General features: G+C 43.2%; 2 protein-coding genes across 13 annotated transcripts in view; both read right to left on the minus strand.

Annotated features, from left to right (window-relative positions):
- ARHGEF9 (Cdc42 guanine nucleotide exchange factor 9) overlaps positions 1–26814 on the minus strand; it is a 393542-nt gene that overhangs the window by 131746 nt on the left and 234982 nt on the right. For 4 of the 12 annotated variants that reach the window (XM_081126012.1, XM_081126020.1, XM_081126013.1 and 1 more), the window contains exon 1: positions 20392–21202. The exons of 4 other annotated variants lie outside the window; for them this stretch is intronic. Coding sequence is in view for 3 of the 8 variants with exons in the window: in XM_081126019.1 (XP_080982145.1) it covers positions 20381–20389 (9 nt within the window). In the remaining 5 variants the exon portion in view is untranslated. Of the gene's footprint in view, positions 1–20380; positions 21203–26814 lie in introns of those variants that run through there. 4 more of the 12 variants (XM_081126019.1, XM_081126017.1, XM_081126022.1 and 1 more) reach the window with 3 other exon arrangements.
- On the minus strand, positions 20567–20746 carry LOC308551472 (uncharacterized protein; the record flags this gene model as incomplete). The annotated part of the gene is made up of 1 exon (XM_081126024.1): positions 20567–20746. The coding sequence occupies one exon, from the start codon at positions 20744–20746 to the stop codon at positions 20567–20569; it is 180 nt and encodes a 59-aa protein (XP_080982150.1).

Consider the following 26814-nt stretch of genomic DNA (forward strand, 5'->3'; position numbering starts at 1 on the left):
AAGTGTCTCAAGCTTGAAACAGCTGGAGTTTGAAGTACAAGCATTTCTTCTTACTGCACTGGACCATTCAGAAGAAACTGTTTCCTGGCTTCTCCTTCTTATGTCAGGTTCCAGGCAGACTGAGGAATTGCAGTAGCTTGTCAAGAGGATTTCCCAGTCTGCCTTGCGAGGCTATCTGAAACTGCTCTGTTGCCTCCCCACTCTTGCCCTCACCCTGGCATTCAGCACTGAAATCCTCAATGGCCCTAATGGAAAATTCTTGCAGCGTCTCTCTATGCAACAGTTTGAAGCAATTTTCTAGAGCTATGTTCAATCTTCCCAAGTCAGCCTCCAATATTCTAAGAGACAAACGATTAGTAAAACAAAACAAAAAATGACTCAGCAATAGTCTCTCCATGAATTGAGTCAGAAGCATGCCATCCCATGCTGGAGGTTACCCTGACCTTGGCCTTCTTCCTGGACTTGCTTCGGGTGCTAAGTTCCAAGCACCCATTAGGATTTCTTGTTGCCTTCTTACTTTCAGAGATGGCCAGGAGAAGCCTCGGGGAGAAAAAGGGGGCTCAAAGAGTGCCAAATTCCTGAGGTGACCCCATCTTGGGCCTTGTACCTGGGTTCTTGAATTTCTTCCTGTGGTTCCACTGAGACCAGCCCTGGGAGTCTTAACTTTTCCTAGACTGTTACTTGAACGCCAGCTTGAAGTTTCCTGGGAAGGGGTAGGAGTGGGGCTCCCCTAGGTTTACAGAAAGGTAGGAGAAGGGGGCTAAAACTACATGAAGAATCCGTGCCTCCCACCTACATAGTTCTGTAGTCATCAACACCACAGCCAGAGGGTGAGTGGGCAAGCCAGAGAGAAGAAGGGAGAGTCTTTTTTTTAATCCATTTGACAGATGTCGTGTTAAAATCTTGTAGGGGAAGGAGGGCTGTTGGTGGGGGGAGGAGCAGAGGAAAAGATAGGTTGGAACTAATAGTTCTCTAAGTTGTCTTTAAATGTGGCCATCTGGTGGTTAGAACAGGAACAGCATTTAGTCAGGGGCACTGTTACCTGCTCCTCTATTCTGGAAGAGAGTAAGTATATTTTAATCAACTTAAACCACCTTAAAGTCTATTGAGTATGCCGATCTAGGACACAGGCTCTCAAAGGCTCTGAGCTTTGGTATGCATTTCCAAAGAGAATGTAATTGTCTCCTGGGAAGTCCATACAGTCCAAAGAGGAAATCTGTATTTAATCAGAAAGTGGAAGATGTTTTCCAATGGCTTATTGATTTCCCTCTGCTTGTTGGCTCGCTATGAGAGAAAAGACATTTGCCAAGGCACTTAGAAGTGCCTCTGGTCCCTGTCAGCAGTGTTTCTTATTCAGAGGTGGGCCATGTTTCTTCTGACAAAACTGAACACAGTCTTGGTTTCTCAACAGACATGGTAAATGGTGGATGAGAGGTGTTCAGTGAGCAGCCATTGGATCAGGCCCCTGGGGATTGAAACAGGCTGAGCTGGCTTCCCTTCAGACTGTGTCACTAAAGACTCAGACAGAAGGATGCTACATCTAAACCTAGGCTGCCAGAAAGAACACAAGAGAAGCAAAATCAGACCCAACTTCAGGGCCCTGGAGGGTTGGCATCAGGTCTGTGTCTACAGGAAAATTGGTTGTGCTTATAACAAAAGAACTTCAAGTAGGTCAGCCAGGATTATGTAAGAGAGCGTCTGCCTGTCTGGGCTATATGGAGAAGGTGGGAGAAGAGAAGGGACCCAGGGCAGCTGACTGAAGGACAAAGCATCCAGTAAAGTGCTAGGGCTTGAACCTATTCTTCTGGACTCTGACTCAGGCTCAAGAGCCTGAAATACAGTACATTCTTATACTCTGAGAAGGTTAGGATTTGAGACTCCCAAAATCTAGCACACTTAGTTCAGTCTAACATTTTATATATAAGAAAACTGAGGCTCTGGTGAGGAGAAGTTGCCTAATGTGTCAAGCTAGTCAGCAGCAGAGCCAAGATTAGAAACCATGCCTACAGTCTTTTAGAAGGATAGTTGTAAATTATTTTTTTATTAAAAATTGTCAATCGGTTTGAAAAATTAACACCTACCCCAGTATCTAAATGCTACTAAGGTAGTATGTTTTACAAGAATCTCCACAAAATATAAATTAAATAATGATGAATTTAACAACTTAAAATATAAAAACTTCCAATATTTTCTCCCTGAGCTTCACTTTGAAGATCACTGTTTTAGGCATATTCTGGTGCTCCTTCTTTCCTATGCTCTACAGAAGTCATCCCTTCAGTACTATAACCAGTGCATGCCTCTCCCTCACCACAAGGCCCCAAGTAAGTCTGACTCTGGAAACTAAAACCTCAGTATGAAGGGTAAGTAGCGACATATACAGAATCTCCCTCAATACCAGTGTCTTTGTTAAGGAATATCAAATTCAAATTCACACTAAAATGCAAATGCTAGTGAAAAAAAAAAAAATGGGATGGGAAGAATGAGCTTGAGGCCTGGCTTGGTTACTTATTTGCAGTATAAACTTGGGAAGATCTGGCTCCTCTTTGAGCTAGTTAGACTAGGTTATCTCACATGGAAAGCTGGGGTCATTTCTGGCAGATGCTGTTGCTTTGCTTGTAAAAGTAGGTTTCGACAAAAGACAGAGAGGAGTAAAAAATGTCATGGAAACAAAGAAGCTGAGAAAGGAATGGGGTGATTAAGAAAGGTCAGAAGACAAAACTTGACTATTTCAAATTTTTGCCACAGGGTACCTCCACCCAGAATAGAACTCCAGGACAAAAATGGCCTTTGGGTTCCACTACCAGAAGAAAGGTCACTGCCTTCTCTACCCAGTTCCCACCATTGGGTTCAAGCTATCCAAAGTAGCTTCTATGAAAATATTAAGCAGCCCTTCCACGTGCAGTACATTATAGTTTCTAAGTTGCTTTCACATTTATTTCACATTTGTTAGCTCACTGGATTGTCCCAGCAACTTTGGGAGATAAGCAGAGTAGTAATGAGACCTTACATTTTAAAGATGAGGAAATGAGCTTGAACAAAGGAAGTCACTCAGCTATTCCAGGAGCAGAGGCCAGAATACAACCCAGATCTTCTGACTCACAGTATAATGTTTTTTTTTCCCCCCCCATAATAATAAAAGATAGCTAACATTTACTGAATACTTACTTGTCATAGACAAATCTAAGTTTTTACATATACTAATTTATTTAATCACCATTTTTAAAATAAGGAAACCAAGGTTCAGAGAGATAAAGTAATTGCTGAAGGTTACACAGAGCCAGAACCAAAACCCAGGTAGTTTTACCCTAGAATCTGTGCTCTTAACCTCTGTTCTCCACAGCATATCCTCACACCTCCACAGGGTCAAAGAACTTCCAAGAGAAAGAGGACTATATTCACTTATAGGCATACCTCATTTTATTGTGCTTCAATTTATTTTGCTTTGCAGACATTGAATTTTTTTTACAAATTGAAGGGTATTGGGTTTTTTTGTTGTTTTTTGTTTGTTTGTTTTTTAGATAGAATCTACTCCTGGTAAGATGCTGTGAAGATTGTTGGGATGATAACAAAGGATTTAGAATATTGCAGAAGCCTAGTAAAGCAGCAGCAGGGTTTGGGAGGATTGACTCCAATTTTGAAAGTTCTACTGTGGATAAAATGCTATCATACAACATTGCATGCTACAGAGAAATCATGAAAGGAAGAGTCAATCCTTGTGACAAACTTCATTGCTGTCTTCTATTAAGAATTACTACAGCCACCCCGACCTTCAATAACTACCACCCTGATCAGTCAGTAGCCATCAACATCAAGGCAAGACCCTCCACCTGCAATAAGATTGCAATGTGCTGAAGGTTCGGATGATGGTTAGCATTTTTTAGCAATAAAGTAATTTTAATTAAGGATGTACATTGTTTTTAAGACATAATCCTATTGTACACTTAATACACTACAGAATATTGAAAACATAGCTGTTGTATGCACTAGGAAACTAAAAAAAAATCCTGTGACTCACTTTATTGTGATATTTGCTTTATTGTGGTGGTCTGGAATTGAACCCACAATATCTCTGAGGTATGCCTGTATACTTATATATCCACAGAACATTTTCTAAAAGGACTTGCTGGTGGCCTGTGCAGAGGAAGCCGAGAGGCTAGAGGGTAGGGTCAGGAAGAAGTCTTTTCACCCTCTTGTACTTTTTGAATTTTGAACCACGTGAATGTATTTCCTATCCAAAAGTAAAATATTTTAAAATGAGGTGTCTGGGGTCCAGAGAGGTGAGAAAAACTGTGTGGCAGTTTCTTGGGAGGGCTTTGGTGGCTAACCCTTCCCTATACAACTCTTTGGGCTCTCAAACTTGAACAGAAGATATCTTTCATTTTATCCTCCAGTTCCCCCAACCCTGACATTGCTTGTCTAATTCTCCCAGAAGGCCAGTACTATAGTCATTCTACAGGTTTTAGCAGTGCAAGTGAAAATAGCAATAAACTGGGTTAGACTCCCAGAGCCAATCGACAGGCTATAGGAAAATAATGTATTAGCAGAGGGACAGATAAAGAATGACCAAAAAAAAGCCTTCCCTAATGCTTAGCACCCAAGGCCTGAGCTCCAAAGATTCTTCTGTCTCCTTCCTCTCACCACTTTATCTCAGTATGACTACCCACCCCTCTCCTGGGCTAGGTAAAAATAAACAAAAATAAGCTAGAAAGGATCTAGGAAATCTAGCCCAGCTTGAGAGTCTGTGGTATACACGGAACAACACAGTAAAAGAGAATAAGGAGCCCAGCTGGGTTTTAATGCCCACATTGTGGCCAGGTGAGAGTTAGCCCAGATGGTCCCAAGGTACTCTCCCTGTTTTGGTTCTTAGACTTCCACTGTCTTATCCCACAAGAGTTGGCAAAATATTCCACAGATCAATGCCCTTAACATTTCCTCAGATACTTTTAGGCCTAAACCCTTAGGCAGGTCAGCCACACAGCACTTCTGCACCCAGGAAGCTGTTAAAAGGTGAGAGTGGCCAAGGTGGATCAAGTGCCTTCAGGGGTCTTACTGAAGTGGCTTAAATAGGCAGCACAATTCCCTCTCACAACAGCTTAGCATCTTCTCCAAAGCATCACTGCTTTACAACATGCAGGAGACGAGTGGGACGTGAGCTTCTGTGGAAAGGATGAATGGTCAATCTTTGTGCCTCTCATGGGCAAGCAGGACACTGCTGTGGAAGCCTGGGCCCCTGAGAGCTCCCCTTCCTTGCTAGTGTCAGGGACAAACTTAAGTTTTTACATATACAGGGTGTCCCAAAAAATGTATATACACACTTTAACAGCTGATGGCTCAATTTTGAAAAGGAAATGTATTTTAATAAACACTGCCTTCATAATTATTCAGAGTGTGTGTATACAATTTTGGGGGAAACCCTATATTAACTTAAGCTGCTACCAGCAGCTTCCTTTAGCAATAGAATCTATTGTGTGGTAGCTTGGGGCTATAGAAACAACACTGAACAGAGTCTGAAGGCATGACTTCTAGTCCCAAATCCACCACTACCTAATCTTATATCCTCAGGCTGTCCCTTCCTTCTCTGAGCCTCAGTATCCCCACCTGGAGACAATATTGGCTGGGAGAAAAAAAAAGCAAAGGGGGGGAATGAAGAAATAAAATGAAGGCAAGCTCCTGGGTTACCTCCTGGGTAATCACGACCTGGATGAACTCTTAACAATCCAAACAGCAACAAAACAGTTCAACATTTTACAAGGCACTTTTCACATCATTCAGTTATGAATTTTTTTTTGTTTTTATTGATTTCAGAGAGGAAAGGAGAGGGAGATAGAGATAGAAACATCAATGATGAGAGTCTTTGATCGGCTGCCTCCTGTACTCCCCCTACTGGGGATGGAGCCCAAAACCTGGGCATGTGCCCTGGCCAGGAATCAAATCGGGATCTCTTGGATCATAGGTTGATGCTCAACCACTGAGCCACACAGGCCGGGCCAGTTATGAACTCGTATACCCACCAATCCTGAGACTTTACAGTTAAGTCCATTTTATAGACCGAAAACTGAGGTTCAAAATAACTTTGCCCACAACATATAGGGTGAGAAAAAATCTGAACAGGAACTCCATAGTCTAGTTCCTGACCCACCCCCTTCAACAAAGCAGGTGAAATGGCCCTGAGCACACAACTTAGAATAAGGAACTCTATCAGGGTCAAAACAGGCACTCCAGGCTGCTTCCTCTGCCAGGTGGCAGGACTTTTGGGAAGAAGTCTCTGCTCTTGATGCCCCTTACTTTCCCTCACTATATAGGGTTCGTGAGGAGTCAAACCTATATGACCAAAAAAATGTCACAAACTTGTTTTCTGGGAAAGAGCTGACTTGGCATTGAAAAGCATCTGTATAGGTGGGATGACCCCAGCATAACTTTGACCAACCTGACCCCATGATGTTGCCTTCCTCTGGCCCCCACTTTGGCCTTTTCTTTCTATGCCTATTCTGATAGGAGTCAGGCCCAGTTGTTAGTGGACACCAAGACCAGGTTTGGGGGTAGGGGAGGTACAGATTTGTGGGTAAAGAACAAGTACATTTCCAAAGCATTTTCTCAACTCTTAGCCTATGTGAGCCTTGCCAGCATCTGGAGGCAATACTGGCTATTTTACCAATAGACCAAATAAGACCCAGATAGAGGTACACACCAAGTAGCAGAGTAGTGAGTAAACTCTTGATTTCCAGTCCAAAGTTGAGAAACTGGCATGAGGTTGTCACAGTTAACAGTAACCCACTGGGATTCTGAGGCTGCTGCTCCAGGGCAGGCCTGCCACACTGTAGCCACCTATCTCAGTGTTTCCTACCCTTCATCTAGACCCCATCTAGGATCTGCTTCCTCCTTCCAGCTCCAGCCTTTGGTACCTATGGCCAGAATGGCCTCCCTAGGACACCTCGACCTGGTTTCCAGCTTGAGAAACTAAAAATAGCAGGCCCTCATTAGTGGGGCCAGATGGCCCAAGCTGCTATGCCTAGGGGCAGGGCTGTGGTCATTTAAGATGTGGCTGTTCTCTCCACCCACCACTGACCCAGGAGAGTTTGGGCCTCTGCCCCGCTTTATGCATCCTCCTACTTCGCCTCCCACCCACAATTTAAATATAGTTGCTCAGTTTCGAGTTGTTAATTCATTCCTGAGAAAACAAACTTAAATATTCAGTTACTTTACGTTTTCTAGGACATTACTTTACAATCACATCATTCCATAATGATTTGTAAGTGGATTAGAGGATGCAGGAGCAGGCTCAAGCTTTCTACATTGATCAGTGTAAATTTATCTTATTCATTTTTCTCTGCCTGTTAACTCAACATCTGAAGACTCAGTTCTAAGTTTTACTTGCCTTGTGGAGCCTGCTATAACACATGCCACCTTGAGTATCCATTTTATTCCTGAATTCACTACTCTCTGAGTCCTGATTTCAAAGATAAGGGAAGGGAGCCAGAGGAAACTGGTAGAGACCCACTAGATGGGGCCAGTGCCCTGCTGTGCCCACTTGGAAGACTGGGACAACAGCTGGCAGGCCCTAGGAGTAGCATGTGTTCTGCATCAATGTGTCTCATAGGGCTGTGGGGGGGCATGTGAGTGTGTCACATAGATTGCTCAAATGTGTCTCATGGGGGGAGGGTTGTTTGTCCATGTAAATCCTTAGGAGTGTGTATCTCAGGGATAGGAGTGTTTGTCCTGGGTATAAGAGCATACCTGAGTGTGTATCTTAGTATGACAAACATGTATGTATCCTATGTGTGTGTCCTATAGGTGTGCAGTTGTGCCTTATATGCATCCATGTGTGTCCACAAACATACAAATTTGCATAAACATACTTCATCTGTCTGTGTGTGTACCCTGCCTATCTGAGTATGTGTTAAGTGTGAGTATGCCCCATGGTTAACTGAATGTGTGTGCTCCAAGTGTGTTAATGTAAAAGTGACCCCCACAAGTGTGTCCCATGTGCATCCCAAACACACCGTACATGTGACCTATAGTGTGTGTTTGTGTGGGTATGGGTGGAGGACATGGACAGACAGCAAGGCTGAACCAATTTTTCTCTCCTACAATTTTTTTCTAATAGCTTTCTTTTAAGATACCCATGTCAATCTGCTCCTAACCAGGTCAAAGGACCTGGGTTCAAAGTTCATCTTTGTCACTTCCTGAATGTGGTGGCCATAGATGCTTTTCCCGAGAGGCCTAGTCACCACTCCATTTATACAAGGGGCCTCACAACTATGAAGTCTAGTAGCTAGGAGCTGAAAAGAGAGACAGGACGAGGGTTGTAGACTAAATCTGAGACTTTGGGCAAGTTTTTGCTTCTCCCTAGGCCTAAGTTTCCTTCAGTACCATGAGGGAGTGGGTTCAATGATCTTATATATAAGGTTTTTTCTCATTCTCATCTATAGAGTTTCTCACAGTTTAAGCACCACCACCACGTTAGTATAAGAACTAACGATAGCAATAAGCCAGCTTTTAGGCTCAAAGCCTAGTCTTTAAGAACATGACCAGACAAACTTATAAAGAGAAACCTTCAAAAAGGGCATGAAGGGCCATAGAATCTAGGGCCACTCTTCTGCATTTGGAAAGGCCTCTTATGCATCCTGGATGATATAATATCTGGGTGGACTTATTGTAGGTCAAATAGAGTATATGAATTGCCAATAAGTGGTTCAATGCATGTGTATTAGTACCTACAGATGTCGCATCCTAACTAAGCCCCCTCCAGCCTTAGACAAGCTACTGGTTGATGCCCTAAACCTACCATTCCATAATCATTTTCCGAGTGGCCTGAGCCAATTAGAGTAAAAGGGATGAAGTCTCAAAGACATACAATCTTCACCAAAGCTCAGGCAAACTGAGAGAGAATTTATCCAAAGCATTTTCCCCTATCTTTTGGGATGAGTATAAGAACTAACGATAGCAATAAGCCAGCTTTTAGGCTCAAAGCCTAGTCTTTAAGAACATGACCAGATAAACCTATAAAAAGAAACCTCCAAAAAGGGCATGAAGGGCCATAGAATCTAGGGCCACTCTTCTGCATTTGGAGAGGCCTCCTATGCATCCTGGATGATATAATATCTGGGTAGACTTATTGTAGGTCAAATAGAGTATATGAATTGCCAATAAGTGGTTCAACGCCAACCTAACCAGAGTTATCTAGTGGCATCTGCTTAGTTTTCTCTGCTATCTTGACTAACTTTTATAACAAGACCTAATGAGAAGCAAAGTGAAGAAGGCATCTTTAAAACAAACTACTTGCCCAGCCAGGCGTGGCTCAGTGGTTGAGCGTCGACCTAGGATCCAGGGGATCGGGGTTCGTTCGATTTCCGGTCAGGGCACATGCCCGGGTTATAGGCTGCAGCCGATCAATGACTCTCTCATCGTTGATGTTTCTATCTCTATCTCTCTCTCTCTCCTTCTCCCTTCCTCTCTCTGAAATCAATAAAGATATATTTTTAAAATAAAATAAAAATAAATAAAATAAATAAAAATAAACTACTTGCCTAAGGCCACTTGGTATGGGTGGGTCGACAACAGCTCTCCCTTTATACTATGCTCTTTCTAGTATACAACTACTTTTAAGAGTCAGCACTGACACCCGGCTGGGCGTGGCTCAGTGGTTGAGCATCAACCTAGGATCCAGGCGATCAGGGTTCGATTCCCAGTCAGGGCACATGCCCCGGTTATGGGCTTGATCAATGACTCTCTCATCATTGATGTTTCTATCTCTCTCTCTCTCCCTCTCCTTTCCTCTCTCTGAAATCAATAAAGATATATTTAAAAAAAAAAATAGTCAGCACTGATCTCAGTCAATCAAAGCAATTATCTAAGTTTTAATTTCCTTAGCCATAAAATAGGGAGAATAATCCTGGCCTTGAGCACTTCATAGAGTTTTGGGGGAAAGATGAATGTGGTAGTGACTATACAATAGTTCATATCTTCTCACCCTGCCCTGGGAGCAATGAGATTTCCAAAAAAAAATGATATAGATAAAGGTGAAGAGTGCATTATTTGTTCTAAGTAGATCATCTGTTAAAAGCCTGCTATTTCTAACATAACTCTTGATGATATCACAAAAACCCAGTAACGTTCATCACAAATGCTAGCCAAGGACCCGGGAGCCAAAAATTGGATTTTAATTGCCAAGTTCCTAGGTGGTTCTGGCTTTATGGACTTGAGAAGGCACTAAATAAAAACACAATTAACTTCGGCTTTCTTCCAAATTTCTCTTTTAGCTTTGTGGGAGATAGGGAGAGAGAAAGTTAGTCTGCTATTCACAGCACCATGTGTGTGGCCAGGTGGGAGGATAGAGCTATGGGTAAATAAAAGAAAGCTTCTTATTAAAAAAAATCTTATCTTACCACAAAGAACAGAAGAGATGGGCTGGGTTACAGAGTTTCTCCCCTTCCAAGGGAGGGAAGTAAAAGAGTCTTCCATGATGTAGTGGCAAGAAATGAAGCACAAAGACAATGGAATTTGTTCAAGGTCATCCAGCATTCATACCTGCAGCCCTTCTTTTTTCATGTGTATGTCTTTCATTTACAAAACCTTAACAGAAAGCCTACCAAGTGTCAGGCCCCTCAACTATAGCAGTCATCCAGGGGCTTCTGCCTCAGAAAGTTCTCAAAGATTATCAGCCCCAACTAACAGAAAACCAACTCAGAGAGGCTAAGTGACTTGCCCAAGGTCATAGGGCTGAAAAATGCCAAACTACTAGTTTAGTGACCCTTTGGTTTTCATCACACCATACAGGTTTGCCTCACCATCCCTGAAAGACAAAAGAAGCTTGTAAGTCTCACAGGTCCAGGAACTCACATCGTTGCAAGGCAATGTTCTAGCTCCAATACTCCCACAAACACACTGTTTTCATGGGAGAGTCCTTTCTCTCCTTTCTCTGTCTGTGCCAAGTTCCTTAGTTTTTACAATGAGGGAATTAGACTCAGGAGAGCTGTAACACCTTTTTTCTAGAAGATATAGCTGTCAGGAATGACCTTAAATGGCACTATAACTTCCAGAGCTTGAGCCCATATCAAACACTGTGTAACAACAGGTTTTTGAGCCTCACTTTTCTCATCTATAAAATGAAGATAATCCCTGCCCCACCTACTTTAAAGGGCCACAGAGAAGATCAAGTGAGACAATGCAAAATCCAGTGCAAAGTATAAGACAATGTTCAAGAGGGAAGGTCAAGAATCAAGGGAGAGTTAAGAATCCACTGAGCATCCACTAGCTCCAGTTGATTTTCTCTAAATTCAGGTAGAGAAACTATCTATGCATGTTCTATCCAATAAATCTTCCTGAGCCCTCTAGTACAGTTCAACCTGGATTCTCAAGAAAAGCACCTCAGCTGGTTGCAAGGTCCAGAGGAAATTAATAAATCCTTCCACTCCCTTTGGTGCCAAAGCACAAGGCAGTTTCATCACTTTGCCTTTGTTCTGAGCCCTCCCACCATGCCAGGCCTATCAGGGCCTCTCTGAAGGACAACTGGCTCCCCATGCCTCTTTCCCAATGCCAAAGCACCCACTGCTCATACCTCCTGCAAACCAGCAGTGTTCATGGAGAGAGGAGGAAGAAGTGAGTGGGCAGAGGAGCGGCTGTGGGAGGTACAGCTAAAAGTAGCTGCTGCCTTTAGGCATCACACTCTGAGGGGGTGGGGGTGGGCTCTTAGCACATCCTTGCTGCAGCCAGATGGGCATGGAAGTGCATGGTTTCCCTTCCTCTAATGAAGGCAGGCAGGCAGAAAGATCAGAACTGCCAGAACCATTCCCAAAGCTGTCTATGGATGCTCAGTGTCAGCCTCCTCTAGGCCCCGAGGGTGGATAGCCTTGCAGCACAGGGCTGCATCCAGGTCTCCTGCCTCAGAAGAACAAATATAGTCTGCAGGAAATTCTGTGCTCTCCCACCCCCATCTCAATGCCTGGCACCCCAAGGGCTGCTGACAGGCCTGCTCCCCTTCAAGAGGTTGCATAATACTCCTTTTCTCCCAGCCTATCAGCTCACTTTCTCCAACCAAACCTGAGAGCATTCAGGTCTCTGATCCAGCCAAGAGAGCATAAAACGAGCACCCTGTAGCAAAGGTAGCAGGTTACAGGGGCAAAGACCTGATTTGAGGAGTCAGGATCCCAGGCCTATTACTGAACCTTGGACAAGTCCCTTTCCCTTCAGTGTCTTAGTTTTCCCACTTGTAAAATAGGAAGGGGAAAGGTATGTTGCAGATTTCCAAAGTACTGTAATCTCTGCCCTTATGTGATTCTCTGTTGATCTTGGAAACTTAAATGAAAGCCCCTTTCTCCCACCCAAGTTTATCCTATCCTCCAAGCAGTCTGGCTAAACTGGGCAAAGCCATCCCCACTCTCCTAATTCCAAGTCCTCTAATGACTAAGGTTTCCATTGGCAAGACAATCTGCCCCTCCTCTGTCCCAGGCCCATTTCAACTGGACAACGTCTGCTTTTTTCTGTTTTATATAGGAGTTTCTGGTTCAAATTTTATTTATGAACATGGTTCTTCTATTGAATACACAGCTTATTTTAGTGACATGGAAACTCAGCTGAGCTGGGCAGAGCCATCCCCACTCTCCTAATTCCTAGTAAGGAAGGGCCTTGATCAAGTTCTAGCAGCAAGGTAGGTACAGGACCACAGCTTAATCCCAGGGGTCCCAAGGCCATTTCCAGTGTTTTTTTCTCCTACTGAAAGTCTGTCACCTATATGCAGTCCCTCCACCATATGGACACAACATTCCCTCTTCTATGCTATCAACTCTTGACCTTGATGCCCAAAAACCAAATGTCCAACTCCTGCCAGGGGCCTGAAACTAGTACAGAAGAGTGATAATGGCAAGAAAGAACTGACTTTATATACATCCCTCCCTTAACCTTTCCTTTTCCTCCAGGTTGCCCCTTTGTTCCTTTCTTCAAAGTTTCCCCCTGAGTTCTACTCTATGTCAATGGAACCCCTTCAATTCTCAAAAGGTCATGACAATATTATGACCGCAGAGTTGACTATGCAGGCTACATTGGAAGAACTGCAGGATGTGGTATCAAAAGGCCTAGGTACTAGGCCAGGAACTACCACATCCTGACTGTGTGACCTCTAGTTAGTCACTTAATCTCTTTGTGCCTCAGTTTCCTCAACTAATTCCAGTTTTGGGGGAGGAGCCAATGAAATAAGTAAAGAACTTTATTTGTTGAAATTCTTATTAATAGTAGTAGTAACTAAACGAATGGCGACTTAAAATACTGCAAAAAGGGGCTCTGGGCTTTCAAAGCAGCCAGCAGCCACTTGCCTCCTAGGCTTTCCCAGAACTATGTGGCTGGTATTTTATCTATAAGAGGCAAGTCTCAGTTATCCTTGGGACATGTCTCTTTAACAAATGCTAAATCCCAAAATGGCATCCCCCTGCCACTCAACTCACTGTAGGACTCCCTTCCCTGCTGGCAGCCAGTGTGTGCTCAATGAATACAACCTATAGTTCAATTGTTCTAGAAGAGACCTAAGCCAAATATAATTAGGAAGGAAATTCTATTACCCCTGAAATCACCCTATGCATTCCAAACCTGCTAAAATGAATATTTAGATTACCTGCTGGCTTTGAATAACAGTACTCTTGTTCATTTTGATCATCAGTATTAATCACAAAGTAAGCACAGATCATTTGAGTTCAAAGAAATCTTTGAAGCTCTCTAATTCACCTAACCTTATTTTACAGATGAGGAAACCAAATTTCATTGGGAAGAAGTAATTTACCCAGAGTCACTCAGCAAATAAACAAAATCTTTCCCACTAGTATAGCAAATGCATAGGAAGTGACTTTCTTCCTGAAGGGTTCAAAGCATCTCACAGCTGATAATTTTAAGTCCAAATAGATCCCCAGACTACTCACTCTCCAGGGTTGAGTCTTATTTTTTAGAGTGGACACGAGCCCTTAGCATTTGTCAAGGCACCCACAACCCTAGAATAAAATTTCACCATCTGTGAAACCTGCCTATTCACGTGTGATAAGCCAGATTCAGGCTGAGCTGGCATTTCCTTTGAACACAGCAGTCATTCTCATCCTTGGCTAAACTTTCCTGCCACCTCAGGGAGCTTTTAAAAAATATTGATGCCAGGGCCTCACCATGACCAACTCAATTAGATCTCCCTCAGAGATTCTAGGAATTGTTGTTAGTCTCATTAAATCCCCAGGTGATTCCATTGTGCAGCCAGGACTGCGAACCACTGGGTTAATGGAAACAATTCAGCCAACTAAGGGAAACATGCACAAAGAGTTTCCTGAACTCTCTGAAAACCAAATATATTCTGTTTTAAAGCTCCATCTATGCAGTCCTGCTTTCCCGAAGAGGGGGGAAAAAAGTGTTACACAGAATCTACAGTTGTAGCACTGACCCTCAGGCAAATTCTGGACCCAGTTAGGAAACATACAGTTTGTGGGTATTGAAAGAAAACAGGGAACCCTGGAGCCTACAACAGGATTTACCAGGAGTAAGATACCAAGTGACTCATACTCCTTGGTCATTGGTTTGGTAGATGATTGCTATGAACCTAGTATACATCTTGATGTCTACAAAGCATACAAGTCTATCATACCTCATTATACTCATTAACACTTGGTCGGATGGATGATGGTGGAGTCCCAATGTATTCTGCACTGATTGACCAGGTTGTACAAAAATTAACAGGCTCCAACTCCAAAAGAGGAAATCTGGTGAGATATTAAAGGACCAAGTATCCATCATATTGAACATTGGTTTGAATCAACAACTTGAATGATACTTATTCAGTTTTCAATTGATGCAAAGCTAGAAGAGTGCTAATCTGTGTCACAGCATAAAGAACAAAAATAATTACCCTCTCCCCCCCCAAAAAAAAAGCTAAAATAGCTCAACCAAATAAAATAAAAGGTTCACTGATGAAATGCTAGAAGGGACTGCTAATTTATTGCACGGTATGAAGAAAAATTTAAAAATCCATAGGAAAAACTAGAATAATGGAACAATCAAACAAAATAAAATTGAACAAGTTTGGTTGAAAAGGCCAATTTCACAAGAAAGTAGAGGACTGGACTAGACAGCAAAGTGCCTATAGCACAAACGACTACTACAGTGGCTTTTAACCCTGGCAGCACATTTGAATCACCTTGCAGAGCCTTAAATTTAAAATTTTTTAAAAAGCTCCTGGGGATCTAGCCCATGCCAATAAAGTTAGAACATCTCAGAGTGGGATCTGGCACCGGTACTTAAAAACTCCCAAACTAATCAGAATGTTCAGCCAGTAGAAGGTCGCATTATTAAATAATTCACAGACAGATCAAAGTCCCTTTGTACTTGATCCTGATCAGGTGACACCTGGAGTAGCATGATCAGTTCTGGGCAGCACATTTTTAAAGAAATATAGAAAAATAATAGAGCTTCAAAAGGAAGGATGATTGTATGAAAACTATAGTTCCTTCAAAGTATTCTGTATTTTTAGCTCCACCAATTCACACTGCCTTTCTCCATGAAGATCTCAAATAGTGTTTTCATAAGACTAACGGGAACGCTAATGTATATTCAAGATAAAAGGCAGCATTTTCTTAGATAAAGAATTCTGCGCAAAATTGCTATACAAATGAAAGGTATAAGAAAACACTGAAAATGTAAGCGAGTAGCTGAGGAAGCTAGTATGGTTTCAGGGGAGAGACTCACATACCTCTTTCTCCATCCACCTGACTCCATTCTGCTTCACACTAGCCGGGAATGATCAACTATGACTCTCCCCGTCTCTGTTTGAAAAGCATATCCACTCCCATCCCACTAATCTCTCTGACCTTTACCTTCCTCATCTGTAAAACCAGGAATAACAATTATCTCTACCCACTTCATAAGGCTGATGTGACACTGAAAATTAGGACGTGAAATTGCTTTGTAAACTTTACAGGCCCGTGATTGTCATTACTGGAACATTTCCTGAGCCTTCTTTCTCCTCTAGGCCCTTCTCCCTTCTAGTTTTTCCACTTTGTATTTTTGTGCCAGGGCAAAGCACAATAAGCTAAATACTGTTGAGAGGTAGACCCACCTAGTGACAGGAGACACTCTCTGCAGATATCAGAAGAACTAAGCTTTGATCAAAGATTCTTGGAAAACAAGAGACTCAGCCTAGAACAAGTTGCAGAGCTAGAAATGAGAGCTAGAGAGTTTAAGATTCTCCATCTCCATCCCACTTCTTGGGGCAAAGCCACTGGGGCTGGATCCAGATGCTTTGTGGGAGGTCTTCTGAGGAGGCAGTTATTTTGGGAGAATAGGCTCAATTCCCAATCATTTCCCTGTCCAGAGCAAGCACTCTACAGGCCAAGGGGAGCAGAGGCCAAGATGGCAGATAAAGGCTAGGAGGAGGACATGATTTGGCACCATCCCTGCAACTGCCAGAGTGTGCCGTCCAGTCACAGCCAAGCACTCTCAATCTGAGCTTCACCACAGGGTAGAAGAGCACTTTACTCACTGGCTCACAACAATCCCTCAGCTCCCTAGCCACTTAATCACACACATAGAAGTGATGAGCAAATCTCAGCCAGGGCCCGCCCAAACCCTGTTCACCAGCCCCACAGTTAAACTGGCCTTTCCAATTTGCCCAGCCTTCCCAGTCAAAAACTACTCAGAGACCAATAACATAGAAACAAATGCCCCCCAAATTCTACACTGCTGCTGAGCTCGGTTCCCTAAGCAACAAACAACATTGGGGCACACTGCGCAAGCAGATGTTGCAGGTTCTGACAAATAGAGGCTGTCTCAACCAGTAAAAGCACTCTCAGTTTGTTTCTACCACACTATCCCTTCACCTCTTCCCTGCCTCAGCCAAAAGTCAGGGTGAAAAAAATTTTTTTCAAGGCCTGCAGACCTCCTTACATTAAAGCTGGGCTATGATATGGCTCAGTTAATCTTAAGGAGAAGGCAGTAACTGAAGAAGGATTTGAACCCAGGAGCCTTCCAATAAACAGTCCCCATGGCTGGGAGAAGGCTAAGCTCACTATGCCTTCTGTGCATGTGTTTTCTAGATATTTGCAAGCAATGAGGATCTTGCTCTCTCTTTGTCCTCTCCCTCAAAGCATCTCTCCAAGTCCTGCTGGGCTCAAGCCCCCTTTCTCCAAAGGCCTTGATTCCTGGACATTTAAAGGGTGTGATCTGGAGCTCAGCAGGAGTGATGCAGGGGTTGCTAGGATACCGGCTGAGGGTATTTTCTTGAATCCCCTGGTAGGGAGCTGGAAGCCAAAATTCCTGAGCTGGAATTTTGCCCCTCCTAGTAGCAAAAGGTATCCCCTACCCAGAGAGGTTAGAGAGGGGTAAAAGAAATGAAAAACTTTGTTGGGAAATTTGGGGACATATCAGAGAGAGAAAGTCTGCTTTTCTTTCTTACCTACCCACTTACAGATGGGGGTAAAGGCTGTGTCAGAGGAGGGAGCAAAGGGAGAAGGGTGAAGATGAAGAAAAGAGGCAGAAAAGGGAAGGGAAAAAGTGAAAATGCAGAGGATTCCACTCCTCTGGCTGCATTTTTCATTTTCTCCTACTCTTCTCTTTTTGCATACCCTCAAAAGTCTGAAGGAGAAATGCCAAACCTTTAGGACTCACAGAAGTAAAAAGATACACTGCCAACTTTGGTTCTCTACTCAAACTCCCTTTTAGCTGCTCTAGGGTGGAGTGCCATCTGGCTAGCAACATTCCCTTATTTGCCTAGAGATAAATTAATCTGAAAAATGCTTACCCATTTCGCCAGCTAAATTACAGATGGAAGGGCTCATTCAAGCTACCCCTTTAGCCTGAAGGGTTGTGGGGGTTGGTGGGAAGACTGGTAGGGGTAACATCCATCCATCCTAGCACAAGAAGGCCATTCAGAACCGTGGAACTCAATGTATGCCCTTCTGTTTTTCCTCATTCCTAGCACAACCAACCTCCATCCACATTCAGGAGTGTACATCCCCCTATCATACACCCCCCCACACACAAGGGTGTGCACACACACCCACAAACATACTGTCATACAACCTACACACATACATTCCTAAAGGCTTTCTGCCAAGGGTCTGTCAGGCACCCAGTCATGAAGGCTGTGGTGTTTCATGACACTACTTTGTCATAAACCTGGCTCAGAGACCAGCTTTAGAGAGAACCTTTCTCCCCTCAGGGGGAAAGGGAAAAAAAAGCAAATAGCATTCCATTGTTGTAGTGGCTTTCTCACATTGTTAAGTGAAAAAATCTCAGGTGAAACAAATTTCTCTAGATACCAGCAACCAGTTATTTCTTCCCCCACCTCCCATCATCCATAGATTAACATTTCATTTTCCTTTTCACTTGTCTTTACAATTCATCCTCTCTGATTTCAAGTGCCTACGGGCAACCAAAATCACAGAATGCAAGAACTTGGAGGTCACTTAGTGTAACCAGCCCCAAATTCCAATGTTACAGGGAACCCCAAACTGAGAAGGAAAAAAACTGCCCAAGGTCAAACAGCCACTGAACAGAGAGAACCCGGGTCTTTAGTGACCAGCCTGGAACCTTTCCTCACTCTTCAAAGCTGTCTCTAAAAGAAGTGCCCAGTCAAAATATAAACTTACTTTAGATAATACCACTGGAGCTAAGGGAGGGGGCGAGGTGCATCTCACCAGATTCTCTTTGCAAAGAAACAAGTTCTTAGTTCAACCCAGGGGGCCCAAACAAAGGGACCAAAGAGTAAATAAGTATCAATGCCAGCAAATTTCCCAGATCATGCTTACACCATGGTACCAATCCAATTAACAAATCAGTTTCTCACCCACAGGGAGCCAAAGAGAGAGAGCACACCTCAAGACTCAAAACCTCTTCAAATGCAATTAAATAAAATTCTCTGGGTCCTGAGGTCAGGAAAATTTCAAGCACCCCCTTCATAGCTCCTCCCTCTCACTTCATAATCAGTTCCCAAGAGATGAAACAACAGGACATGGAACTTAAGAGCACAATTCCAACAGATTTGCACATCACACATGAGCAGCCACCCACATGAGTGTAGGAGGAACATGTGTGTGGATGTGTATGCGCTCTGATTCACTGCTACATGAGCCAGAAATGGCACAATTTCAAATCAGGTAAGGAAGGGAATGAGGAAGACTTGTCTATATCAGTGGGTGGGGGAAGGGAGGAAAACAAATATTATGCACACTGGCGTCAGAGGCATCTTTTTCCTGGCTTTGCCAAGAGCTTTCTCAGCAAAAACAGAAATATAAAAATAATAACAATAGCAATAACAGCAACCACCACCATCTGATACAGACATGCAAATATATGGCAAATTAGAACACTGTTTCTAGCTCATGGTTTCCCCACTCATACCTCATTCCAACCAGACTTTTGGGGGGTTGTGTGGGGGTGCTCAAAACTCTACTTAGCAAGATACATACTTTCATTTTGTTATGGAAATCTTTTAATTAGAGAGACTTCTGATCTTAAAGAACAAACAAGGATACAGACAAAAATCACCACTTTCTCATTAGCACTAGCAAGTTCTATTTAAAATGTAGTTCAAGTACATCATTGTAAATTAGATTACCCCAAAGAGGCATATTCAAATACTATTATTCCCAAAGTGGGTAAAGAGCTGGCTTTTCTTGTTTTTTTGGAGGATACACAGAGAAAAATCCCCAAATTCAAATCCGGAGGTAGTCTTTGAGAAAATAAACCCAATAACAGCTCGTCAATGTCTTCTCTTGCCAATTCATAAAGATCAGATAATGCTTTTACATCCCATTCCATAATTCCAAATAAATTGATATTAAATGCTTTAAGAACTGTTTTAAAGGTGGCTTCTTTCCAAATTGGAAACTGTGAACCCTGGACAGCAAATTGAGATTCAAAAGACAGTCACCAACTGCCAGCTCAACGCACCCCACCACGTCACTTCTTAAATTTTCCCTTCTCATTAGAGACTAAAGAATTATCTTCCCTAAATTCATTCATTCTATAAGTTTTTTTCTTCCAAACATCCAGTGCAAGCCTGTATTTCCTAAGATGCCCAAAATCCATCATGCTCTTCCCACAAGCCCCCTTGCCCCCAAACAAATCCAAATACAGTCCTGATCGCAAGAGAGAAATTCTGACTAAAATTCCTTCATGGAATTTAAAGATAGTTTTCAAGAAAATGAGTTGACAAGACACCACAAACAGCAAAGCCACTGTTTAAGGACGCAGAGCTTGCTCCATGAACGTCACATAAATGGAGAATGCACACACACACACATGCAGACTTAAATAGAAAGCATTTCTTTATCAACAATTTTACCCAAGCAATAAACAACTACACTTATAGGCATACTTAAAAGACAAGACATGACAAAAGATTTAGGGAGAGATAATATACCAACGTCATACATATCACAGCGAGGCCATGTTGAAGCTCAAAACGTTTTCCCCCCTCAGTAAGAAAGCTTGCTTTTTCTCTCCCTCTCTTTCCCTGTCTCTGACTGTCTCTCTTGATTTTTTCTCGGTAGTTCTCTGGATGAAATCAAATCGAGAGTTAGCAACAGCTCAGATGGCTGGACTCCATTCAGCGCGTTCCCAGGAAAAACATGAGTATGACATTGACAAGCAGGAGGACTACAATCACGGCAAAAACGACTACAGTTTGCACATCCAGGGTCATGGTGCAATGCAGAACACTGTAGTGTTCCAGGTGGGGGGCCGGCAGATTGGGAGATGTCAGTCTCTGTTCTGTCAGACTGTCCATACAGCCACCATTCTAGAAAGGAGAGGAGGAAGTCGGATGGTTAAGGGAAGGGTTGGGTTTGGTGCCCGAGTTTGGTATGGGGGGAGGGGGAGTGGGGACAGGGGAGCTTGTTTCCCCCCCTTTCAGGATTGAGCTGATTTTTCTTCCCTAGCTGAGAAATCTTAGCTTGCGCTGTAGTCGGCAGAGTCCAGCATTCTCTCTCGGGCGCCACGGAAAGGGCAAAATCCTGGCTTTCAAAGGGAAAGGCGGGAGGAACCAGAGCGGGGTTCTCCAGCGCCTGCTCAGTCTGTCCCGGCGTGCGTCCGTCCACCTGCCTGGCTACTGGTCAGTCTCGGTCTCCCCTATAGCCTCTAGTTCGCTCGCTTTCCTACGCTCGCTCGCTCTCTTCACGGGGCTCCTGGTTGCCAGCCACTCCTTCCAGCCCTGCCTCGCTGGTTCTCTCCCTCTCCTCTCCCCAACCCCCAGCTGGTAGTCTGCGTTTTTATTCACCAAGCGACTGTGGGCGCCTGCGTGAGGCGCAGACAGGCCCGCCGGCCAATAGCAGGTGCCACAGCAGCTCGTTTACTCGCTAGGGGGCGGAACTTGGGCTGGTGTGCTAGCGGAGGCAGCCAATTGGAGGGCTCAAGGCACCCCAAGCAGGCTCCCTCTATTCTGACTAGCTGGAGCCACCAGCCGCAGGTTCTGGTGTGGGGGTGGAGAGCTTGCTGAAGGTGGATTGAGGAGGATGTGGAGAGAGGGGGAGGAGGGGCGGGAAAGGACTGGTAAAGAGGGAAGGAGTGGGCGTGAGAGGACGTGACAGGAGGGAGGGAGGGAGGAGGGAACAAGGGAAAGACCCTGGGGAACTAGGGAAAAAGAAAGAAAGATGGGAAAGAGGGAACAGAGATAGAGGTAAGATGGAGAGAAGGGTTGTACAAAGGAAGGAAAAAGGATGGGGAAGAGGGAAAAGAAATTTTAAAAATGGGATAAGTACATGGGGAGGAGCCATGCCTTGGCAGGCAATTTGGAGCCTGGGCCAAGGAAGAAGCAAAGGTGCCTTTGGCCCCTGCCTAAGTATTTACAGGCAACTCACAATTAGGTATACAAATTCAACCAACAGGAATACTTTACAAATTACCCAAAATCCAATTCTATTTGGTTTTCTCTGATATCTCCACACTTGCTGGTCAGATTTCCATTCCTACTTATGGTGGCTTGCACTTTTCCAGCATGCTGGGTAGTATGAAGGGAAGCCTCCACAAAACTTCCAATCTGCTTGTAATTACTGCCTGCTCTCTGTGTGTGACTCTGTGTCTGGAACTAGGGGAAAATCCCTGGACTAGAGACCTGAAGGTTTCAGATTTACTCCCAGTCCTACCTCAAGGTTGTTGTATGGCTTTTGTGCAACTCCTTTCCCCTCCCTGCCTCCATCTCCCTTTTGTCACATGAGAACTTAAACCTATCTGAGAATTCAGTGAAACCTCTGAACTCTCACCTCAGAAAAATACAATTTTAGCAGGCTCCTGAGCCCTCAAAAACTCAGGACTCCCTTATACAGAAATTTTTCTAAGGGATCTTCTTACTCTTACATTGAAAAGTGAACAGATAGGTATTGGTGGAACAGGGCAAGAAACTGGATTAGCCAGAGATAGCAAATTAAGTTCTGGAACTCCTACCATACCACAGACTCTAAGAGGAATAAAAATTGCTTTCTATTCTTTAGAAATCTTTTGAGGCTAGGACAATCACCCATCTTAACTAAATGACTGGAAATTCTGAATGAATGCAGGTCAAAAACAAAGTAGACTCTGGCCCTACAAGATAGAATAAAACCCAAAGAAGTCCTCACTTTAAAAGTCTGGGCTTGCCCTGGCCTGGTAGCTCAGTTGGTTAGAATGTTGTCCAGATATGCCAAGGTTGCAGGTTTGATTCCTGGTCAGGGCTCATACAAGAATCAACCAATGAATGCATAAATAAGTGGAACAACAAATTAATGTCTCTCTCACGCGCTCTCTCTTCATTCCTCTTTCTCTAAAATCAATAAATAAAAACTAAAAATAAGTAAATAAATAGAAGTTTGGGCTCATAACACCACCTATGAATGATTTGTGACAAAACAACAAAAAACCCTGAATCCCACCAAGTGTCTAGATCCAATTATCAATTTATATAACGAAGGACATAAAAACATGTTAAACTGCAATACAGGAATACAGACTGTACAAAACTACAGGACCAACAACCCAGTTCTTAAGCAAATAAGTAAGAAAGAAAAAGAGATTGATTGACTCAGGTGAAACTTGTGCATGTGTGTGCATGCACATACACACATATTTGTGACATGAAACAACTGGAAATTTGAACAGACTAAATATTTTATTATATTTAAGAATTACAGCATTAATTGCTGTGGCTAGGTTTAACAAAATGGGGAGAATAGATGTAAATCTTTGTGACCTTGGATTTGGCAATAGTTTCTTAGATATGACATAAAAAGTACACACAACAAAAGAAAAACTAGATAAGCTGGACTTCATCAACATTAAAAACTTTTGTACTTCAAAGGACACGATACAGAGTATGAAAAGAGAACCCACTGAATGGAAGAAAATATTTGCAAATCATATATCTGATAAGGGATTTGTGTCTAGAATATATAAAGAGCTATTACAACTCACTTATAAAAAGCAAAATAACCACATTTAAAAATTGTCAAAGGCGCTGAATAAAATTTCTCCAAAGAATGGTCAGTAAGAACATGAAAAGATGTTCAAAATATTAACCATCAGGAAAATGCAAATGCAGGATATTACTACAGCATTACTTGTAATGAGATAAAACTCTACACCCACTAGGATGGTTATAATCAAAAAGCTAGATCATAACAAGTGTTGGGGAAGATGTGGAAAAATTAGAACCTTCATAACCCTGCTGGTACTAATGTAAAATGGTGATGCCACTTCGGAAAACAGTCTGGCAGTTCCTCAAAAAGTGAAACACAGAGTTAATATTTGATAATATTCCACTTCTAGGAGAAAATGAAAGCATGTCCACATAAAAACTTGTACATGAACATTCATAAGAGCATTATTCACAATAGCCAAATGATGGAAACAACTCAAAAGCCAATCAAGTGATGAATGGATAAACAAATGTGGAATGTCAAAAGGATAGAATATTATTCATCCATAAAAAGGAATGAAGTACGGTTTCATGCTACCACACAAGGGAACTTCGAAAATATTATAAGTGAAAGAAGCCAGACATAAAAGGCTTTTGTAGGATTCCTTTTATGTGAAATGTCTATATAGTTAGGGTAAATACTATTTAATAAAGCTTTTATTTCAGTTTTACATAAATATTAATGTGCTAGGTTATGATGTAAAAGGTATTTCTTATAGCAGATAATGATCACAAAATAGTTTGAAAGCCACTCCTCTAGATTACGTTGAGTCAGATACTGGTGATCAGGATGGTACTATATGCAACTAGATTACCTTTAAAAATACAATCTTATCCTATCTCCATTGACCCTTCAACTCACTGCAGCCTGGCTTTCACTCCCATCATCCCATAAGAAGCTAGAATTTCTTGAGAATATAAACAAATGACCAACTTGTTGCTAACCCTCACGGCCAATTTTCCATCTTTATCTTCCCTGATTTCTCTCCCACTTGACTCCATTGATGCCTTCCTCCTTCCTTCTGCCTTAGGAATACCAACCACATGGCCTGTCTGGTTATATTGTCTTTACTTACTGCCTGGGTTCTTCATTCAGTCTTTAAGGCCATGCTTTCTCAGGGTTCTTCTCATTTCAGTCCTTCTTTCTTCTCATTCTACACATGCAATGAATGATGGGCCCATGCATCCACAAGACTTGAACTACCACTTACATTACACATAATGCTCCTCCTTTCAAGTTACTGGACACCAGTAGTTACTGGACACCAGTAGGGAACAAAACAGACATAGGCCTTTGCCAGCATGGAGCTTATAACTCTGCTGACGACCCCCAGGTAGCTCTCTTCTCTTTAACTCCAGAGATGAATTTCCAACTGCTTTTTGGATATCTCTTGAATATTTCACATGAACCTCACACTTAGTAAGTCCAAAATTGAATTAATCTTCTCCCACCCCTGCCAGCTTCCTCCTTCCTGTGAGTTCTCTATATCTTAAGACTCACTTCGAAATAGCCCCAAACTAAAGAGATATCCATACATCTTGCCTCTCCCTCACCTTGATGCTAGTCAACCAGTCTCCAAATCCTGATGATTATCTTCCTCTTTAATACCTCTCTCATGTGTCCTTCCTGTCTCTCTCTGCTGCCCATACTCAATTCCTCATCATTTCTGATCTATTACCATTCATTACTTGGTCTCTTGTGCTGCTCTCTGTCCCCAATTCAGCCTCTACTCTCCTGCTCAAATCATGTCTCTCAAAAGCAGTTCTGCTCTTATCAGTTCTATGGTGGCTACTATAGATTGGTTACTCAAGATACATGTCACCCTCCTTCTAGCATGCCTTCTTATATTGCTGAAAGCTAAAAAACAAACAAACAAAAAAATGCTAAAACAACAAACTCATTTCTCAGACTCTTTTGCATCCAGTGTTCTGGACATGATTCATTTCTATCAATCATATGCACATGAACAATATTTAGAAAGAGTTGACACACAAGCCATATTTCTGCTGCTTCTGTTGGCATGAACAGTGGTGGAAGTTTTAGGGTTTTCTCCAGCCATGTTACCTTCTGGTAGACCCCAGTGTCTGGTCCCTGGCTTTTTGCATTTGGGTTAGCAGAGAATGGAATACATATACCTTAGTCATTGAGGATCTGGAAGGCATGATGATAGTTAAAGCAGTGGCAGATTACATAGTTAAGGCAGTGCCAAGGATTCCAAGATGGCTGCAGAGAAGGTGGAAGCTACACTCACCTGCTCCCAGCGCCAAACCGAATTTACAGCTAAATTATAGAGCAATTAACTTGAACCAACTGAAGGCTAGCTGAACTGAAATATTATAACCAAGAATTTACAGAAAAAGCCGCACAGAGACTGGTAAGAAGGGTTCCTGCACCCACGTGCAGCAGCTGAAACCTCGAAGGATATTTTGGCTGCAAAACTCCCTCTCTGCCAGGAGCATGGGGTCTCAACCCCAGGCAGGGATCCCTGAACCCAGAGCAACGGAGACAGGAAAAGGAGCTCACATAGCATCTGGTGGTGAAAATCAGTGGTGACTCAGTCGACCTGGGAGAGAAGACAGTCTACTAGAGACCAAGACGCCACCTTCCCAGGGATAAGCACTCCTATTGTTACAGCACCATCCTGGGGAGTACACCACCCAGTCCCTCGACTGCTGGCAAAGCCACTCTGTCATGCTCAGGTCCTGAGGTGGGGTCTGCTGGCTGCACCCAAAAGAGAACTTTGGGGTGCTTTTCTTCTGGAGAAGCTCTTGGCAGGGACTCAGACACTAATTGAGCTGTGTAACTTTGGAAAGGGGACGATTCTTCCCCACCCAGAGTGCACAGCCAGTGCCCATCCCCCACCTGTTGAATCACTGGGCCTACCATGACACTTTGTGGCCCTGCCCTGCTGAGTTCAGTCATGTGGCAGGATTAGAGTGCTGCACAAAGCTGAGACTTTCAGAGCATCTCCCAGAAGTCTTTTGTCTAGGAATCAGACAAGTGGGAGTTGGGTTGGGTGGCTACATTGGGGGGATGCAGGGGGTACTCCTATCTTCCATGCAAACTCAGCCTCTGCTATCCCTGAAAGGGGAAGAAGTGCCTGCCTCCCCTCCAACAGGCTAGTTGGCAAAACTCCCAAGGGGAGACTGTTTGGATTAGCCCTCCCAAGTCCCAGTGGCCCTGCCCTGGTGAGCTCAGTTCCGAGAAGGGAAAGGTGTGCTGCTCAGAGCTGGGACATTCAGAGTGTGTCTCCCTCAGAGGTTATTATTGTCTGGGGACCAGGATGAAGTGCTTGACCCCTCCTGCAGGCTTGGCCAGCACAACTCCCAACAGGAGACTCTTTTGATCTGTCTTCCTGAGACCCGGTGGCTCTGTCCTGTTGAGTTTCCTCCTGCAGAGGGGACACCTG

This window comes from Miniopterus schreibersii (genome assembly GCF_964146895.1).
Source record: "Miniopterus schreibersii genome assembly, chromosome: X".
Classification (NCBI taxonomy): domain Eukaryota; kingdom Metazoa; phylum Chordata; class Mammalia; order Chiroptera; family Miniopteridae; genus Miniopterus; species Miniopterus schreibersii.